This window comes from Mesocricetus auratus, unplaced genomic scaffold (genome assembly GCF_017639785.1).
Source record: "Mesocricetus auratus isolate SY011 unplaced genomic scaffold, BCM_Maur_2.0 Super-Scaffold_4256, whole genome shotgun sequence".
Classification (NCBI taxonomy): Eukaryota; Metazoa; Chordata; class Mammalia; order Rodentia; family Cricetidae; genus Mesocricetus; species Mesocricetus auratus.
This window is the reverse complement of record NW_024429182.1, coordinates 30,863,975-30,885,659: the sequence shown is the minus strand read 5'-3', so window position 1 is coordinate 30,885,659 and position 21,685 is coordinate 30,863,975. Positions and strand designations below refer to the sequence as shown.

Here is a 21,685-nt window from a genome sequence, read left to right as displayed (position 1 = left end):
GAAAGAACCATTACTAGGATATATGGGGTGAGGGTGTAGGAACAATATGAAGGGGAATACCAGGGTACAAGTAATCTGATCAGGGAAATGGGAAAGGGTTACTCTAGTGAGAGATGGGGAAGGAGATAGATCTAGAAGGAGGTGGCAGAAGGGTAAAACAACTAAGGACGTCTGAAACAGTTACAGAGTCATACTGTGATGTGTACAAATATATAGTTTAAGTGAAATTTTCTCACATGGGCTGAGAATGTTCCCTCCAAGAGCCAAAGGCCATCTAACAAAAATCCTAACACCAGGCTTAAGAAGCCCTCTTTTAAACGTTTTTGGTCAGAGTTACCCAAGAGTGTGCCAAAACATTATAGGCTACTGTTATTGCCCTTGGCTGCCCCTCACAGGTAGAAGGTAAGTCCCTATTGCTCAAGACACCATGTACAGACACAGGACCCACAGGCCTGTAAGGTGGAACTCACCTGAATGCATCCTCCCTGGGGTACAAGAAGGCAGCATGTAAGCTTCCAAAGGGAACAACTAATAGTCCTACCTACCCAGCTATGAAGCTATAATGACCAGCATGGCAAGAAAACGCTCAGGATGCAACAGTGACGCACACATCTTGGTGGGAACCAAGCTCTCTTTTGGACTTAAGACCTACTCAGAGGGAAATCATGCCTGGTTCTGAAACCTAGACAACTACATAGGGCTTCTTAATGCCTAACTACTTTCTAAATGTCCTTAGACCCACATATAAGTTTAGTCCTCACCCTGCATCAAGGAAACTTTGCAACAGATGGAGACCATTACAGAAAACCATAACCAATCAAAATGTAAAATTGTGGAATCCAGTCCCAATAGCTACATTTACAAACAGCTTTAGAACCTAAGGCTCAGGGAACATTGCAGATGTGGGGGACAAAGATGGTAAGAATCAGAAGATCAGGGAGTTTGCTATGAGACTGTCTCCTAGTAATATCAGACCCTACATTGATAAGGTCTCACCAACATGACTGTCTAAATGAGCTGCACAAGGCTTCAACCCTACACAAAGAAAGACAGGCAACGAAGGAATGCTGAGAGTGGGAGAAAGACAGTCTTTTAAGGATTGGTTACCCAATACCAAATGGCCAACTCTAAAAACATGCATGAGGAAAACTATATAAACTAAAAAAGGCATATGAAATATGAACATATAGATATATACATATACTTATACATACATGCGTGTAACAACTAATGAAAATAGAGGTCATGAATTTGAAAGAGAATAAGAAGGGGTATATGGGAGGGATTAGAAGGTGGAAAAAGAAGGGAAATAATATAATCTTAAAAATAAAAGAAAGAGGGAAGGGAAACCAATGAGAACATTTTAAATGCACTACTTTAGGAAAGAGGGAGGGGAAACCAATGAGAACATTTTAAATGCACTACTTTAGGAAAGAGGGAGGGGAAACCAATGAGAACATTTTAAATGCACTACTTTAGGAAAGAAGTGCTCACTGTGTCAAGTTGTGTTAGACACTGCCTAAGTACAAACAATGCAGCAGAGAGTTCAGCAATGCCACCATCATCAACCTTAGAGTCCAGGAGAGCACAGTGATATTCATACAGAAATAAGTTATAGAAACAACAGTGGAGGCAGAGAGCCGTGCAAGCAAGTCTCACTACCACCATCATTCTAAATGCTGTGGAAAAATACAGCTTTGTAACTTCACTTAAATTCTACATCCCAATTTTCAGAATAAGAAAATGCCAGGAAATTAACACTGGCAGCATTTTCTATAGCCATGCCGAACAATTTCTAATAGCTCTGAAAGACCATACACAATAAATTCCACTTGTTTGTCTTCAATTCTTAAAAGTAGCAAAAAGAAAGCACACATCAGTCACTTACCACATAATAAAATCTTTTTGCAAGGGTATGTATGAGTATTATTTTAGCCACTGTTGCAGTTCCATACAGGCAAACGGCAACATAAAAGTGGTTGTACCATGAGAGAGACTGTCCAATAAGAGAGACGAACACTGCTATAATAAGAACTGTAACAAGGCTAGTGAACCAGCTAATGAAAGTGATGGCAAGTCCGCACAAGAAGTCTCTCGTGTAGTCAGCATCTAATTAAGAGAAAACAAAAAGTTAATGTCACCATCTTCATCAAATCAATAACAAAATTAGTAGTGCTAAAGGGGCAAATATTAAAACAAAAAGTTCACTACTGTAATTGCAGTATAGTGTAGAAAACTTAATGGGATAAGAATAAAGGATATTCAATGAACTCAGTGAAAGTCCCATTGTATTAAAAATGCTTAAGAGGTGTCTCATGGAACAATTCAGATACCCTCCTTACCAGGCAAAGAGATGGTAATCTTCATCATTTTGGGGATGCTTTGTATTAGCAAGGATCTTTAAAAAGCAAAGTTCCATATAAACTCTTGCTAAAAGACAAGAAAATAGGGCTGGCAAGATGGTTCAGCAGGCAAGTACACTTGCCATACGCGCCTGTAATGATATATGTTTATGATCGATCAAATAAAACTTGCCTGAAGATCTAAGTGTGGAGCTAGCCACACTAGTTATCCATAGATCCTAGGCAATGTGGTGTACACCTTCAATCCCAGCACTCCAGAAGCAAAGGTAAGCAGATCTCTGTGAGTTCAAGGCCACCCTGAGCTATACAGGATTGATTCAGTCTAAAAGAAACAGCCAACAGTGGTGGCTCACACCTTTAATCTCAGTATTTGGGAGTCACATGCCAGCACTAGGTAGGTGGAGACGGGAGTGATACGGCTGGGTGGAGAGAGGAATCTAAGGTGGGAGGAGACAGGAGCTCATGGCATTCAGTCTGAGGGTTCCTAGAAACAGGATCACCTATTTGGCTTGAGGATTCAGTGGAGATAAGAAGTCTCTCTTGTGTCTGGCTTCTTTACTTCTCTGATCTTTCAGACTCTGGGTTTTTATTATTATGACCTGTTAGAACTCATGTTACACAAGCCTAACATCCTTGAAGCCCCAGGCCCCACAGAACTGCAGCCCACAAGTTGTCTACTGACAACACACATATACACTGTGGCACACTACCACCCCCACACATGCATACACACACACACAAATAGATGAATAAATAAATGTAAAAATGTTTTGAAAGATGTTAACACTGGAAAACAATGACAGGGAAAATAACTGGTGGTAAAGAATTATTTAAACTGCTGCTAAATACTTATCTTGCATAACATACAACAATTTAGCCTATGAAACATTTCAAGCAGAAATTATTTGGGTTGGAGGGAACAGTTTGACCAGAAGTGCTGCATCTATCTTCTGGACTGTGCTGATGGCCTGTCGTGGAGAAGACTCAATGGGACTTTTCACTAACAATCAATCTATAGGGCCAGCAGGACGGCTCAGTGTGACCCCCAGAACCCATACGGTGGAAGGAGACAGTCAAGTTCCACAAGCTGTCCTCTGGCTTCCACACTTGTGTGTGCCCGCCCACACACACACACACACACACACACACACACAGATACATAAATATTTTTAAAAAATGAAAAGTCAACTTCTACAAACCTTTTTTTTCTTTTTGGTTGTATGTAAATTTAACTTTTAACACAAGTTATAGAGTTGAATATTACTGAATTTCAAGAAATATTAGAATTTGCTATAAATAAGTAGGGAAATCATTCTAACAGCTTCTTTTTTTTTGGAGAAGCACATACGAAAGCACCTCTCTTTACATCGTCTACAATACTAAAGTTCTGTTTTAGTATTACTAGTAATTTTACCTCATAACAAAAGACTAAGCAACTGTGAGAGTCGAGTGGACAACAGACAGTTTCCCACAGATCCCTGCAGGGCACAGGGTATTACACTGCACAACAGGTCTTTGGCATTATTTGGCTCTGCCTTCCATTAGTTTGGCTAAGGCAGAGAAATCGGCAAACTTTACCAGTTTCAGGGTGAGTACTAAAACTGTTGACTTCACCAACCTGAAATTATAACGAGCATATCAATTCAGTACTTATCTACAAATTCCTAAAAATATAAAGTAATATTCTCCTAAGATACTGTACTTCCTGGGAAAAAATAAAAACAATAGCTAAAATCTCTCCAGAAATCACACCCCCATTCAGTATCCACACCTTAGAGGGAAATACTTACTCCTATGTTTGGGCTGCAGCAGTTTTTTCCCCAGGTACAGAACAACAGCCATAACCGCCATGCAGTTTATTATTGTGCCAACACGAGAAGGATATGCAATGACAAACAGGCCGAACACATCAAAGAAAACCACGTTTCCGTGTCGATACTCAGACGAAGAAGCCAGCATGTCAGATGTAGCTAGGTATTTAAGAACTGCTAAAATGTTGTCACCTTTTAGTAAGAAAGATAAGACGATCTAGTAAACGATTGGATCGTGACTTACACACACCATGTAAAGCAGAAACAGATCAGGCACCATCTGAAACAGAAGTGCCTGGGAGCAGTGTGAGCAGGCGCCTTCCTACCACTCGCCCCTCTCCCCTTTCTTACCAAATTTCCTAGGTAAGGCCCTGCTCTTGCTTTTCTTCCTCTCCACTTAGAAGCTCCAACTACAACCCTCTACTACAGCTACTCCCTAAGATCAACTGTACAACCCCAAAGCTCCACTTCAGGCCTCCCTTGTGAAATACATTATAACCATGTGAGAGCCTGTCCTCCCTCGTGGAATGCATTATAACCATGTGAGAGCCTATTCTAAAGACCAAAAACCTGTGGTGAAACAAAGCTTCTCGTGAAGTTGATCAGCACAGAACAAGTTGCTACAGAATATTAAGAATTATTGGGAATGGGAGGCAAAGGCAGGAGGATTGTGAATTCAAGGCCGGCCTAGGCTACACAGCAAGTTCAAAGCTAGCCTGAGCTATACAGTAATGTCCTTCTCTTAAACAAAAATAAAACGAAAACAATGTTTTCTAGAAGGGGCTGGAGAGGTGGCTCTGGGACCAGGGATACAGTGCTTGACTGGAGTGCATGCACAAGGGTTAGGTCCCCTGTACTTGGGGAACAAGCCAGAACCAATAATAATAAAAAGCACATTTAGTCAGAGGGCAAAAAGGTGACAACTTCAAGGCCATCCTGGGCTACATAGAGAAATCCTATCTCAACAAAACAAAACAAAAAAGTTAAAAAAAACATTAAAAACCTTAAAAGGTAAGCCAGGTGTGGAAATGTATACCTACAATCCTTGCACATGTTAAGCAGTACCCTCCTACCAGATCTTGATGGCTTCTAAATCATCTACAATTTTCTTCCCCCATATATTTCAACCTTGTCTTCTACTTCTGAAAATACACCATTCTAGTCTGAAGCCTTCCACTCCCATGCCCTACCCCCGTGTTTCCTCCTTCCCGTGCTGTGCTCTAACTTAAAAATTCATCTTCTTTCCATAGCCCAAATCCCTAACAATTCTCCAAGGCTCAGGTTTGCCTCCCTAACGTCTTTAGCTCTCTGGGAAGCACTGCAATGCTCTGTGCTAAGTCAGGGCCGCATCTGTCCTCACCACCCTATCATGGGCCCATGTTATCATCCTCTACTCTCAGCTGGCGCCACAAACCCATGTCCTGATGCTACCTCCAATTCATAGCTCTCACTTTAGCTACATTCTTTACTATTCAACAATCCTCCCAGCCTGGGGCTGTCCCTTCCAGTCCTCACAGTGATCAGCATCCCCACCACAGCCCTGAGTCACTCCTTTTTACGTGACCTCAGTGACAATTTCTAAGTTTTTAATTGCTAAGTCAGACAGTAAAGACTAAAATTTAAGCCCTCATCTTTCCAACTCCAAATCTAACTCATTCAACCACATACAGTCTCTCAATCACACAGACTATAGCACGCACTTTCTAGATATTTTATCACTGTATGTCAAAAGCCAAACCTGTTAAATACCAACCTGCTCTCTGAATGGAATCTATGAGAATTCTGTCCGCTGTGTCATATTTGGTGTGATATATATATCCATTTTCAATAAAAGCTAAATCTATTCCTAAGACAGACAATGGAAAAAGTGATCTTACTTTGGGCTACAGAAGTCACCAAAAGAGTTAGAAATGCAAGACAACAAAGAGTGGGAGTAAAGACCCTGACGACCCTTGGCATCTTTGGGGGTGAAGCGCTGAACATTTGTCTCCATCTCCCACAACACCACCCTACAGCAGGCAGCATTTCAGTTACTATGGGATTTTAAAGGATAGCATCAAGAACTGTGCTTTGGTGAGTTAGAAGATAAAGCTCCATATACAGCATCCTCAAGAAGTAAACTTTGCTTTTGACCCAATAGTCTGTGGCCACTGACAGAACACCTGGAATGTTTCCAAAGTCTCTGTAGATCCGGAAGTCGGTATCAGAAGGAATGATTCCACTCTGAAAAACCTCCTGAGCCACCACGGAAGCAAATGGGTGCTTAGCTGCTGAGACATAAGCCTGGACCAGCCATGGATTTTCAGGGCCTGAAATGAAATGAGACAATACAATACAAGGTTAGCCAGATAGCGCTGTTCAACATAGCCACATGTGGTTGGCTACACAGATGAAATGGACAGCTAACTGATGAGTATTCTTTTAGGAGTGATGAAAATGTTAGGAGCTGGAGAGATTGTTCAGTGGTTAGAGTTTTTGCTGCTCAGTCATGAGGACAAGAGTTCAGTTCCCAGCACCCATGTAAAAGGGCTCACAAACACCTATAACTCCAGCTCCAAGGGATCCTATGACCTCTTCAGACCTTTTTGGGCGCCTTCAGAGACATGCATATACATTCACAAACATGAGCGCACACACATAAATAAACCTTTTTTTTAAATGATCTAGAATTATGACAGTGGTACAACTATGGAAATACCTAAAAAAACAAAAAACAAACAAACAAACACTGACTTTTAACTATTTAAGTTGGTGAACTACTTACAGGACATTTAAATTTATCTTGATATAATAAGCCATGATTTATATTTATAAATATTTAAATATACTCTAAAGAAGGCTACAGCTGCAAAATACCACATTTTAAGGAAATAATATGTGTATGTGTTCATGTGCATAAGTAGACATTATTTAAAAATCCCAGAAGGATGTCAAACAAATTGCAGTCTGCTTGCTCAGAGTGCCTTAAAGGGTTTCTTCTACTCAGCTGCTAGAACCTGGATTTTTCAAAATGGAACATATATTAATGGTTTGATCTGTTTAAATTTTACAAGGTTGTATTTTGTTAACACTTTCAAACACGCCGGCAATCATCCTGACTCACTATAGTGCTGGCCTGGTGGGCCACTGTTCCTCACATTTAGTGAGTATTCCAGCCATCAAAAGCTCCCCAAATGAGCATTTCCCTCCAATGGCGCTTTGGAGAGTACAAACTTTGATATGAAAAGCCAGGATAGGACAAGTTTCACCACACAGAAAAACGCTGAGGACGGCAATCTGGCACACATTCTCAAACACAACCCACATCTGCTAGCCCAGAGGTGCCTGTTCTCATACGGAAATGCTAATGGCCTTTCTGAAGACAGCACCACAGGGAAGCTGGTCGTCTCTAGGCAGTGAGTGGCTCTGCTGGGATCATAAGTTAAAGGCATATGATGAAGGCACTTAGCAGTACACTTCTGGCGGGAAAATACGTAAGACAAGGTGTCACTTTAGCAGAGCCTGGGATTTTCACAGCAGCTGAGACTCACTGTTATTTTTGCTTATAGTTCTCTGCTGCTGCTTTTTGATTTGGTAGCTGTTGAATGTGTTCTCCTATCCTGGATAGCGTCTGAGAAACTGGAGGTGGAGGGGGGGAAAGCAGCTGCCTACCCCTACAGATGTTAGACTTCAGCTGCTTCTCACTGATTACATAGAAAAATCTGAGAGCTAAAAAGTCTTGAATTTCGTGTGTGTGTGTGTGTGTGTGTGTGTGTGTGTGTGTGTGCGCGCACATGTTTAAAGGCCTACATCACCAAACTGGCAATGCTGTACCATAACTGAAGTATGATACAGATCCATTTTGAATGAGTATAAAGTAAGTTTGAGAGCGTATTGAAATATGATGCTGTTTAGGTTATAAAAAACACTTAGTATTTAGTGTAATTTCAAAACTTAAACAATACCATGTCTTTTAAAGATGCTACAAAATAAGTTTCTACAACCTTAGTCATTTCCTCTAGCCCATCTCACCCAAAACACTACTCGCCATTAAGACTCCTGGCAAATGGCGCATGGTAGGACATGCCCGTAACCCCGCTCTGGAGGAGGAGGCCGAAGGAGCAATACAGGAGCAGCCAGGGATACGAAGTAAGACTGTCTTGACTCAAACAACAGCAACAGAGGCAGCTTTTGGCAGGAGCTGTGTGTGTGGCTGAAATGCATTTTACTTTGTCCAAATTTCTAGCAGAGGCAGGACAAGAAATGGACTTTCCAGAGTCAGGTCTTAACAGGCCTTGACTGAGCAAATCTGTGAGCTTTAAGTTCTGCTAGGATGACCAGTACATGGTATTTATTGATTGTATCCTGTTATCTTCAGGAAAACTTCAGCCTAAAATTTAAACTCTCTGGCTATTAAGTATAATATATATTATGTTATATATTGTATAAATATATTAAGTATAATAACCAGAGAACTACTAAATAAAATGGTTGCTCTCCATTTCTGATTTTTTTTTAAATAAACTCAGTGATGAAATTAAATCCCTTAAACTTCAGGTAAATTTGCTCATTTTAACTCATAAATTATCATTTAAATCCCTTATAATCATCCACAATTAAAAAATAATATTCACCATTATATGATAGTGATTTTTTAAAATAATATTTGCATATAATAAGTACTACTCAGGAGCCACATACTGATCACATTATTTTGTTTTAAAACATTAACAAGAACAGGCAGGAAGACCACTGGAGCTCAATGGCCAGTCAGCCTAGCTGAAGGCATAAGCTCCAGGCTCAGCAAGAGGCCCTATCTCTTTAAGGTAGAATGCAACTGAGGAAGACACAATATGTTAACACCTCTGGGCTACCACAAGCATGTGCGTCACGCAAACACACACACACACACATACATATACCACACATATACACACCAAAAAATGTTTCACAAAGACAAGTTAAAAATTACCTCACATCTTAAAAATAAATCTCATTCAATACATTGCTCATTAAGAGGTTAGTGACACTGAAAAACTTTCCACTGTCATAAGATTAGACTGCACTGAAATGCTCAGTGTACAGCCTCACATACCTGTTTGGAACACAAGTTCTTTCCCTCCTACACCTGCTGCCTCCAGGTTAATAAATGCACGAATCAAACTGGCCCAGGGATGTTGAGTAATAAAACCATGACTGGCCTTAATGAGAGAAACAAAAGTAGGTTAAAATATGTTTTTATACTGCTTATTTGCATGACAGAATGGCTATCTTGAAAAGGTGGGGACTATGAGAACAAAATAAAAAATTTTAAAGGCAAACTCTAAAGACATTTTCCTGTATATAATGGTGTTCAGTTAGCCAAGTGGAAAGTCACTGTGAGGATATGCAAAAGTTAAGAGAATACAGGAGAGATAATCCATATGGTTGGGCATTCATGCTATGTACCTTCCTCAAACCATCTCTCTGAAACTCAGAAGAGAGTGATTATAACATTAAAAGGCCCTTGAATCAACTCTTCTGGGCATGGTGGTACATGCCTGTAATCCCAGCATGAGCTGAGGCTAAAGGATCACAAGTGCTAGGCTATCATGGAAGACACAGCAAGACCCTGTTTCATAAAACCAAAAGTGAAAACAGTCAGGCAGTGGTGGCACACACCTTTAATTCCAGCACTCAGGAGGCAGAGACAGTCAGATCTCTATGCATTTGTCATCAGCCTGATCTATAGAGCTAGTTCTAGGAGTGTTACCAAACAAACACTGTCCTTGAAAAAAAAACAACAAAAAAGTGAAAATAAAAGAATCATATACTAGCAAGATGAGCTGTTCTCAGTTGTGTTTTTAACTTAATGAGCATGTCTGCATTTACGGGTATTTTTAAAGTACTGCTAAGTACAGTATTTGTTTTACATATTATTTTATGATATAACTCATATTGCTAATAAAACACATTAAATGTTACCAATCGCCGGGCGTTGGTGGCGCATGCCTTTAATCCCAGCACTCGGGAGGCAGAGGCAGGCGGATCTCTGTGAGTTCGAGGCTGGGCTGGACCGACAGCCTCGAAAACAATACAGAGAAACCCTGTCTCGTAAAAACCAAAAAGAAAAAAAAAAGTTACCAATCATTATTGCTCTCATTATTATTCAACTCAAATGTTTAAAACAATAAAACCTTACTTGCAAGACATTTTCCTCAGCACCGTTGAAGAGAAACACCACAGCATGCTGCAAGGGTTCTGATGACACCGACATGCGACGGAGAACTTCGAGCATCACTGCACAGCTAACTGCGTCATCACTGGCACCTTGGAGTCAGAAAACAGAGTCACTTCTCAGAGTCTCAGCTCTTCTCATTGCTGGTGTGGATGCAGTTTTCTTTACCCTCAGAGAAGCGTCATGACAGGTGCATGACCTTTCGGAAGCATAACTCTCATCATAGGATGACAACTATGCCCAACAAAGACAAGCCCCATTAAGATCCTTGTCTGAAGCCGGGCGTTGGTGGCGCACGCCTTTAATCCCAGCACTTGGGAGGCAGAGGCAGGCGGATCTCTATGAGTTCGAGACCAGCATGGTCTACAAGAGCCAGTTCCAGGACAGCATCCAAAGCCACAGAGAAATCCTGCCTCAAAATGTCAAAACAAAAAAATTCTTGTCTGGTATGTTCAATGACATAAATGGTACCTGGAACCATGCTTACAGTACATACTCAATAGCTGTGTTAATAAATAAACCAGAAGGACCTAAGGCCAACTGGAAGTTATCCTCTCCCACAATCCTCTGGGATATTCTTTATTTCTGATACTTATGCCTTCCTCCACTCTATCACTTCTTGACCTTCAAAATCATAAAAGCTGTAGCACTTCACATTTACAGAGGGAGGAACACTGTGCAATGGATGTTTACACTGGATGGGGTAACACTTTTTAAAGTTTTTTTTGAAGGGGCAGAGTAATGGAAGAGTATGAAGAAGGCACCTGAATGGTAAGACACAGCAGAAAAAGCCAATGGCTGGGCCTGCCCCAGCACTGAAAGGGTATAGCAGCACTCAGTCCAATACTCTAGTCTCTACATCAGAAAATCATATTAACTAAAGATGATAAGAACTCTAGTTTTCTGATTTAAAAAATAATGAAATCCATTATTTTAACATCTGTACTGACTTTGTGTGCAGGTGGGGAGGAGATGGCACACTTGCCACAGTGCACATATGCAAGTGTGGGACAATCTTTGAGAGGTCACTCTTCCCTTCCATTACGTGGGTCCAAACTCAGGCAGCTGGGCTTGGTGGCAGGCACCTTTGCGAACTGAGCCATCTTGCTGGATCCCATGTACTGACTTTAAAAGCTCTGGGAGAGAGCCGAGCAGTGGTGGCCCGCACCTTTAATCCCAGCCCTCGGGAGGCAGAGGCAGGCGGATCAATGTGAGTTTGAGACTAGCCTGGTCCACAAGAGTTAGACCAGAACAGCCTCCAAAGCCAGAGAGAAACCCTGTCTCGAAAAACAAAACAAACAAAAAAAGCAAACTGATTGGTTATGTGATGACACTAAAAAGTTCTTGTTAGACTTTCTAAGTGAGGTAGCTCATGATACTGTTGACATACTCAAAGGGGTCCCCATCCTTCATCAGTATAGACTGAAATAGAGAGGAACCAATGAAGCACAAAGCCACCTCAACATAACCGTCAGAGGGCTGCAGGGAGAGAAGTAGGACTGGGCGGAATGAGAGTGGGAGGCATACGGGAGTTCATAGGCAATTCTGATTTCTGTAGACCTGCTTTTCCCATGACAGGGAGTTTAAAGGGCATCTGGAGTGAGCAGACACGCCCTAATTCAGGCAGTAGCACTTCTGGGTGTGCACGCGATAACAAAGGATGCTGCGGCATCCAGTGGGGGCTGGAGAGCAGGGTGTCATCCACCCTTCCCTATCTAGAAAGCAGAGTGATGGCTCCACCTCACAGGTAATGCACAGCGCAAACAAGACAACACCCATAGCCTGGCTCCTGGGAAACATCCCACCTTAGTTTTCTTCTCTGAAAACTTAGGGAAGGCTCTGTAACCAGGGAAACTAAAATGCTTGCTGTGGCTCTCTGTTAGATTCTAAAACCTACTTCTACTCAAAAAGAAACAGTATTAATGACACCTCTCTTGGTGAATATTGGACTGTAGTTTAATCATCAGTCAGAGTGAAACAAAATAATGGCTCCCTGATTACTATTAATTAGAGCAGAGAATATAAGCTGACAGAGCTAATGCATGCTACTTTTCAGAAAACAGATAAGACATTTTCATTTTAATTTGAAACTGTTCTCTGAAAATAAAAAGTAAACCAGGTGCTGGTGGTGCACGCCTTTAATCCCAGCACTCGGAAGGCAAAGGTAGATAGATCTCTGTGAGTTCGAGGCCAGTCTTGTCTACAGAGTGAGTTCCTGGACAGCCTCCAAAATAATAGAGAGAAACCCTGTGTCGCACCTGCTGTGCAGCCTGCATCCGAGAATGTAGCGAGGTGGTCGGGATAGATGACACAGAGACCGGTCGGTTGCTTTAGAAAACTTTATGCTTCCCAAGTCAGCTTAGGAGGAGAACTCCCCAAGAAAAAACCGCTTCCCTTTTTAAGGACTTCTGCCATCCATCTACATACAATTCTCCAACCGAGCTGTCACACACCTCTCACAGCTCTCCCAGACTTCTCACCCTCCTGGCTGGTGGTTTAATCTCCGGCCCCAGAATCGGGGAGACACAGCAGGTAGCAGGAAGAGGCATCTAGCCGTAGGGGGTGTCAAAGTCATGGTGTTTCAGTGAGCGAGCCCTTATCTGAGCCCTATCAAGAGCTTTAAAGCACTGAATTGTTTTCAGTAAACATTATCTCACAGCTGCCTGCTCCCAGGCCGAAGGGGAAGTGGGTTTCTGCTCAAGGTCTGGTGTCCCCACAACCCTGTCTCAAAATAAATAAATAAATAGCAAATAGTAACGCTTTTCTTTATGCTAAAAGTGAAATTTAAAAAATATTTACCTTTATATGACTGATTGACAAATTAAACTTCCCATTCATATTCCCCTACTTTAACGGTTCTAGTGTCTTAGAAGAGACCCAGAAAGGGGTCAAAATACCTTTAAGAAAGTGAACAGTTGCCGGGCGATGGTGGCACACGCCTTTAATCCCAGCACTCAGGAGGCAAATGCAGGTGGATCTCTGTGAGTTCGAGGCCGGGCTGGACTGATAGCCTCCAAAACAATACAGAGAAACCCTGTCTCGTAAAACCAAAAAAAAAAAAAAAAAAAAAAAAAACATACAAGAAAGCGAACAGTAAAAATGCTAAGTGATTAACAGATGTCCCTTCCCATTTAGAATCAACCCTGAAATTGAAGTCACCCCAAAGTAACTCAAACGTCTCTTTCACCAGTGGCCTGGCACCACACAGCAGAGCTGAGACGATAAATGAGGCCCTTCTGTGGGAAACATTACTTCTAATTAGTATCAATTCCGGGGTCCAGATACGCTGCTGAGGACTTAAAAATAATGCTCCCAGGAAAACAAGCAAGGCTGAACAGGCCTGCGAGGTCTGAGATCCCAGCCCTGCGAGGTCTGAGACCGAGTCCTTTGGTGGCTGAAGCACAATTGCTGGTAAGGCTCAGGCCAGCCTAGACCACACTGCTGAGGGTGTCTCAATAGTGCTCCTGAAGCTGGAGTACAGCTCAGTGGTAGAGCATCTGTCTGGCAAGCATGGGTGTTGGAGCCATCCCCAGCATGTGCGCACACACAAATACTCACACTTGCTTCAGTGACTTCATTCACCGAAAGGATTCTGGCGACAACTATTTGGTGAGTGGGTAAACAACTACTCCTAGATTATTACTGGTAGGTATTTCCTTCACACTATTAGTATGGCATTATAAAATTTTAGGTAAAAATGATGTCTAAGCTAGAAATAGAGCATTGCTTAGCATGCAGAAAGCCATAGATTCAATCTGAAAAAAAAAAAAATCTCTTTAGTCATTTAAACCAAGCATGGTGGCACACTCAGCAAGGTCGTCCTCAGCTACACAGCAAGTATGAAACCAGTTCAAAGCTAGCCTGGGCTATGGGACGGGGAGGGGGGGCAGGGCATTCTAACGTCTGTCCAAAGAATCTTTTCATTAGTGGACTCACATGAAAGCCATACACCTGGCACTGTGTGAAGAGCAGCAGAAAATGCAAACACAGGGTTATTTGGTACTGACAGAATTCCAGAAGGAAACAGGAAAAAGCTCCCTGCCCTCCTCCCATTTGCCTAAAAGCAGAACATTAATCCATGCAGGTGTGCCACCTCCCCCCTCTACCCGGAAGGACAAAGGTTCACCTCCAAAGACAACCTTAGCCCCTCAAGAGCCTACGGACAGCAAACCTAGCCAACTTCCCATACATGTCAGTCAACTCCAGTATTTGCTGCCCACAGGCTCCGGGTCCTTTCTCCTTTTTTGTTTTGGCTTGGTTTTGGTTTTTCTGCAGCACTGAGGATGGGACTTAGAGCAATCACTCTCCCACCTGGCTCTTTCCCTTTGTCTTGTTCTTTGATGACAACAATATCTAAGCCAGAGAGCTGAACCACCTCTTTGAAATGGTTTATTTTCTCTTGGTATCGCCCAGGTACATCTGCACATGTAAATAGCCTTGTCTGCTTGTCTTGTGTCCCTAGCATAAGTTAAGGCATTTCTGCCTTTTAAAAAAATGAATGTGTGGATACTGATTTCTGAACAAGCAAAGCATATTCTAAATGCAAAGAAATGTCCAGTTGCAAAATCATTTCATCAAGTTAAGACTAGTTTATGTCTTATGTAACTCTGAATGGTTATACATTCAAACATCCACAAATATTGTTATCAATATTACCCACAACAAGGGAAGATTGCCTTGGAAGATGCTCTCCTAATGTTTTACTTACACTTAACCCTTTGAGCTATACTACCAGGAAATTAACTATTATTTTTCCAATAAACCATTAGGAAGTTAAAGAATAAGTTAGGCAATAAGCCCGAGAAGGCCTAATGATACTCAGATACCCTTCTGCTGGCTAGGAGGCCCAGCACCTACCCAGCTCTGTGTGATCAGAAGAGGGCTCTTCTTATGTCTAAGATCTAAGATCTCCGGGCCATTGTGAAACACTACTTTCTATTCTTACCTGCCTATAGTAACTGGGTTTTTGTTTTGTTTTCTTTCCTTTTTGCATGTCTTATTTGTGAATGTTTCCATGAGTATATAGAGAAGAAATTTTAGAGATAATGCATGTCATTGGTTTAGACATGAGGCCATTGTAAGAGAGAGTCATGGAAATCTACCTACATGATAAAAGATTTCGGGACTCAAGTACAATGAGAAGGTTTTATATAATATCATTTCAATAGTGGTTTTTGTTTCCCTATTTCAATACTTTCCAAAAATATCACCATCTCTAAATAGAATTTAAAAAATTAATTCTTGGAGCTAGGCAGTAGTGATGGGGCACACCTTTAATTCCAGCACTCAGTAGGCAAAGGCAGGAGCTCTGAGTTCCAGGACAGTCAGGACCACACAGAAACCCTGTCTCAAAAAAAAACCAAGCACAAATCCTTGATGCTCAGCAATTAAGGGAGATTGCTGTTCAATCGTGAGGACAAGTTCAGAAGGCTGAGTCCACATCAGCCACAACTGCTCACAGATGTCTCAGCTCCAGCCCCAAGGAATTGGACAAACTCTGCTGGCTTCCAAATACATATGTGTACACACACACACACAATATTTCATAAATACATTGTTTTTAAAAAGGAAGAAAGAACACTTGTGGTCCACAACTACTTAGTACATCTACTTCCTGGAAGAACTTTGAAGCTAATTGCATCTCTCCATTTCCAAGCTACTACTGTTGATTTTAATACTTTTCCTTGAGATTTCTGGGGAAGCCTCTTCTGGTTTAAGTTTTGGCTACATTCACTTCAACCAATACCCTATCAAACAGCTGAAGAGAGTTTTAGATGTTTCCTTACCTTGTTCTTGCCAATGTATCTTGCACTCTCTGGTGCTACTGCAAGGAGAAAGGTTCCACAGTCTGGCCTCAGGACACATGAAAAAACCATTCAAACTACTGAAAACATGTTTCTGAATTATCTTTTTTTTTCTTTTCATTTTTGGGTTTTTTGTTTGTTTGTTTGTTTGTTTTGTTTTGAGACAGGGTTTCTCCGTAGTTTTAGAGTCTTTCCTAGAACTCACTCTATAGACCAGATTAGCCTAGAACTCAAAGATCCACCTGCCTCTGCCTTTCTAATGCTGGGATTAAAGGCATAGGCTGCTACCACTACTTGGCTGAGAAATCTTATATTAAAAAAAAAAAAAAGCTCCCATTGACTCATTGCAATGAACACTTACAAGTAAAGATGTATGGACTAAAGAGTAAATTGTGTGACTCACTGGGCCACACTACAGCTTCCACGCCAATATTTTTTTTATGTTTTTGTGTTTTGTTGTTTTATTTTTAATTTTACTTTCAAATTGTGTTTTGCGGGGAGCTGCAAGGGCACAGGCTGGAAGAGACGGGACAGGGAGATAAATGGGATCAGAATACATGATGTGAAATCCACAAAGAATCAATAAAATGTTAAATTTTTTAAAAAGTTCAATTTAGGGGATTCATACTGATTTGACAATCGTGCATTATGTCAGTCATTGTCTTAAACATCAAGTTTTCTATCTTGCCAATGTCTATTCAGAACACTAGGCTAAGTATTCTACCAGTATGTCATACCTTCAGTAGGCAGTAATTCTAACTTTCAAAGCAAACGGAAACTGCTAGAAGTAATGTCCTCTAAACCATGTATCCCTGAAATGCAGGGATCCTTTACCCAGTACACCCAAAGCCTACTGCAACCCCTGGCTGTGTAAGCACTTACAAGCAGACAGACACATGGTCAACTAATAAGACTACTTTAGTCTACCAAAAACATCTCATGTGTTGTCATGGAGTTTGTGGGCCTGTTGGGGGAAGTCCTGTGCATTTGTCAATAAAGTACTGTTGAGCCAATAGGAAACCTAGATAGGAGGGACTAGGAGTCCAGGAGGACTCTGGGAAGGAGAAACACGAGGAGTCAACATGTAACGCCATGGGGTAGGAGGAGTCAAGATGTAATGCCATGGAGGTAGGAAGCCCGGAACTATTCTCCGGTAAGAGACATACTTAGATTAACAATTATGGGGTAATTACTTAAGTCAGAGCTAGCCAGTAAGAAACAAACAAGGCCAACAGCTTCATAATTAATATAGCCTCCTGTGTGTTTATTTGGGGACTACAATGCGGCAGAGTCCAGGCGGCTGGTGGGGGATAAACCAAAACGGCTAGCAAAGAAAAAGCTTCTCTTAACAGAATGGTGTCAGGAGTGGGAAAAATAGTTGGGGCTAAGTTAATAAACTTTCTAGGCTGCAGTGACTTTAAATGGCCGTGCAAGTACATACCTGGTGAGTTTGCCACTGAGTCAAAGTGACAGTTAGCCAGTACAGCATGCTGGGCTCCACTCCGGGGCTCCAGCTTCACCACTACATTAGTAATGTTGTCATAGTAGCTTGTAAAACCTCCCAAGAAGTCAATGCTGAAGGAGCCTGTAGGCCTCTGTATGTCCACTGAAATTCCATGAAGGCTGCTGCTTTGTCTTTCAATCAGTTTGATCTGCTCCAAAAGGTACTGTACTGTCAGAATTTCATTTTCTGCACTTCCTGTAGTCCTGGGGCCAATGGCTGTTATGTGTTCCAGATAATCCCTGGAAGCAATCAAAAGGAATGATGATGATAAACTTAAAATGAACACATCTTGGAGCAACTTCACATGCGTCCCTCCTACCTCAGAAAGTTTAGTTCTTTTGACTTCTCCCATAAAGAAAATTTAATAAAGGAAACAACACTGCCCCCCTCCCCCATTTCTAAGACATGGTCTCTGGTTATTCTGGAACTCACTATATAGACCAAGCTTGCCTCGAAATCACAGAGAACCACCTGCCTCTGCCTCTAAAGGCACTTTTTAAAAAAGAAGTAAGTAAATAAACAAACTAAAAACAATTCAGACATCCCAAGAAAATGACTGGAAGTTTCATCACTTTATATTACATCCCAGGAACTAATGCTTTCAAATTTTCCTCCTTTGACTCCACATCAAATCAGTACCAAGACTAGGGCTTATATTCAGTGCATGTGACTGCTGAAGGTTAGGTAGGAAAACACAACTTCACAGGCTCCTTATAGACTGTTCCTTACTGGGTCCCGATGATGAGGAAAACCCTTAAGAAGACAGGTTTTCAACACGCTACATCCAAAGAAGCAGCTTTTAAAACAACCGCAGTTAAAAACTTTCTGCTAGCTTAGGATTCATCTGGTTTAAGAAACAAGTTACAATATCAAAGAGTTCACCTTCCCAAGTACATCTGAGGTCGTTTAAAAAGGTTGAACCCTACACAATCCTTATCACAGAAGAGCTACAGACCGACGGTGAACTTGCGAAATCGTAAGCAGAATTGTGAATGGGTAGCCTCTGGGGAGTGTTGACAGCTTTCGGATTTGGGGGCTGTGGTGCTTGGGAAGGCAGGACACCCCTTTCCAACACCAACCCCAAAGAGTTTTATAATGAATGCAGTCTTGGCACAAATCATCTACAGGCGGGGCAGAGCGGATGGTACAGCAGACTCGATCCACCTGGTCACCCTGAGAAAGCGAAAGGGGAGGCTGCAAACCCCGGATACCCGCAATTCAGACCCCAGAGGGACGCGCAGGACCATCCCACTTCCCACCCACTTGCGCCCAAGGACCCCGGAACTTCAGCACCGGGGCGCCAGACTCACCCGCCCGAGGCACACTGGCCCGGGGCTCACCCGCGCGGGACTCACCGACCCGGAGCTCCCCCACCCCGGGCTCTCTCGCCTGCGGCAGCAGCGGACTTGCGGCCGGGCCGGTCGACCGTACCTGGCTTGGCGCGCGTCGAACTCGCCCTGGAACCCTGAGGTCCGGCTCAGCACCAGGCGCTGCAGCGAGAGCTGCACGAGTGCCCGCAGTGCGAGCAGGTAGAGTGCGAGCGACAGCACCGTGCGCGCCTCGGACAGCGCGGTCCCCGCGCCCCGCCGGCTCGCGCCTCCGCTCTCCGGGCTCCCCTTCCGCGTCCGCCCGCCGCCGCTCGCGTCCTCCTGCGCGGACGCCTCTCTCTCCCGGTGCGGCGCGGCCGCCGGTCCCTCCCGACGCTCCGCTGCGCCGCGGTGCCGCCTCACGGCCGCCGAGTCGGAACTCCATTCCATGGCCGCAGCCGCAGCCACAGCCACCAGCCCCAACCGCCCCGGCCCGCGACAGCCCGGGCCGCCGCGGCCGCCGCAGCGCCTCCTAGTGAGCGGACGGAAACTGCAGAGGGCCAAACTTCTTCTGATTGGCTGATCCGCTCTGCTGCACCGGAGTTCCTGAGTCTGAGTGATCTTTGGTGGCCGGGGCGGGGCATGGGAGTTGTGCTTGCCCCCCCAGCCTGGTGATAGCAGATTGCCAAACGGAAAACCACCCATAAATCAAAAAATGAACAGCCCCAAGCAAGAGGAAAATGCAAGGCCACTTGTAACCATGCATCAGGCATTTATCCTGCCCTGGGCAGATGCCTCTGAAAAAGTAGGATCCTGTCTACAAAAACAAGAAAGAAGTAAGACTTCACAACCTGGGCTGGAGAGATGGCCCAGCGGTTAAGAGAGCTGGCTGCTCTTTCAAAGGACCTAGGACCTGGATTCAATTCCTAGCACCCACATGGCAGCTCACAACTGTCTGTATCTCCTGTTCCAGAGGATCCAACACCCTTACACAGACATATATGCAAGCAAAACATCAATGTACATTAAAAATACAAATAAATTAAAAATGGACTGGCACTAGGGAACTAGGGAGAATGGAACGAAGACCTTGCCCTTAGGAAAAAAGGGGAGGGAGGGAGGGAGAGAAAGAGAAAGTTGTATGTCTACTCCCAGCGGAGTTATGAAGGGGGATTTACACTTTATACAAACTCTGGTCTGCATAAAGAGCTCCAGGCCAGCCAGGGCTGTACAGCAGGGAGAGGGAGGAGGAGAAAGAAGACAGCCAGTGCGGCCTCCATTTAACAGATTAAAAAAGAATAGCTGTGATTTAATGAATAGCGGCTGAGTTAAGCTGTGTGCTAAGTACAGACTTTGAAAAGAAAATAGTTCTGTTCCTATTTAATAGCTGAAGAACACAAAGGTAGCAAACGAAAAAAATGAATGGGTTCCCAAGACAGCATTGTGTTCCGCTGCTACACAGGGAACTGTGGAAACAAAGGCCTAGAAAAGATGCTTGTGGGTCATCAAAATGGATCAGAAGGTAAAGGTGCTTGTCCCCATCTTCCCCCAAAGCCTGACAACTAGAATGAATTCCATACTGGGTGCTGTGGCAGAAGGACAGAACCAACTTCCACTGGCTGTCTATTGACCTAAACACACACACACACACACACACACACACACACCATATAAACACTATTGTGTTGTCTAGTCTTATGTCAATTTCACACACAAACTAGATTTAACTAAAAGGAGGGACCCACAATTGAGAAAAATTTTAATTAGCATTCTCTTAATTAATGATTGATAGAGGAGAGCATAGCCCTTAATGGGTGGAGCCATCCCTGGGCTGTTGGTCCTGGGTTCTATAAGAAAGCAGGCTGAACAAGCGATGAGGAGCAAGCCAGTAAGCAGCACCCCTCCATGGCCTCTGTCTGAGTCAGCTCCTGCCTCCAGGTTCCTGCCTGTTTAAGTTCCTGTCCTGACTTCCTCTAATGAAGAACTGTGATATAGAAGCATAAGCTGAATAAACCCTTTCCTCCCCAAGTTTGGTTATGGCGTTTCATCATAACAATAGTAACCCTAACAAGATGCACAGTAATAAAATAAAAATCTTTAAATATCTTTAAAATAAATAAATAAATAATAAATGAAAAGTTGGTCTTCCTTCAGTATCACCATTAAGTGGCAAGAGGCTGGTCATTAGTTTTAGTGGCCATGCAGGCAGCTGTCAGTATATTTTCTGCTTGCTGGTGCAGTGAGCCTCTTTGAGTCAAGATTCTGTGACCCAAGCATGTAATGGCTTAAGGGCCCTATGGCATTAACCTAGAAACCCACTGAGAAAACACAATGCAGAATTTGGGCTGAACTTCTGTGTCAGGTATCATACACAATGCCCTGCCTACCTCTCAAACCATCAGACACAGGGCACTCCTACAGCCACACTGGCCTCTCTCAGACTTCCAGGCCTCCACCTCTCCTTTATCTCCTCAGACACTATTTGGATTACCCACAATGCTTGTTCCTTCTCTTCATTACCAAGATAATACCCTTTGAATCTCAACTGAAGTGATACTTGCTCAAACAAGACTCTTCCCCTTGGGTCCCCTCTTACAGTACCATTAGTGCTGGGGTCATTTCATGTTTCCCTCACCAGACTGCCAGCTCCATGAAGGCAAGAACCTCATCTAGTTTTAGTCAGCATGTTACTCACTTCTC

At 43.0% G+C, this 21,685-nt stretch overlaps 1 protein-coding gene across 2 annotated transcripts in view; it reads right to left on the bottom strand.

Annotated features, from left to right (window-relative positions):
* Ermp1 (endoplasmic reticulum metallopeptidase 1) overlaps positions 1-19,497 on the bottom strand; it is a 39,279-nt gene extending 19,782 nt beyond the window's left edge. Inside the window, exons 1-8 of one of the 2 annotated variants that reach the window (XM_040745769.1) lie at positions 19,110-19,497; positions 17,616-17,917; positions 10,335-10,462; positions 9,249-9,354; positions 6,337-6,483; positions 5,928-6,020; positions 4,154-4,366; positions 1,889-2,109 (exon numbers count right to left, since the gene is read on the bottom strand). In XM_040745769.1, coding sequence (XP_040601703.1) covers positions 1,889-2,109; positions 4,154-4,366; positions 5,928-6,020; positions 6,337-6,483; positions 9,249-9,354; positions 10,335-10,462; positions 17,616-17,917; positions 19,110-19,435 — 1,536 coding nt within the window. In that variant the 5' untranslated portion in view covers positions 19,436-19,497. The remainder of the gene's footprint in view (positions 1-1,888; positions 2,110-4,153; positions 4,367-5,927; positions 6,021-6,336; positions 6,484-9,248; positions 9,355-10,334; positions 10,463-17,615; positions 17,918-19,109) is intronic. The other variant, XM_040745780.1, reaches the window with a different exon arrangement.
* Positions 19,498-21,685: the final 2,188 nt, after the last annotated feature.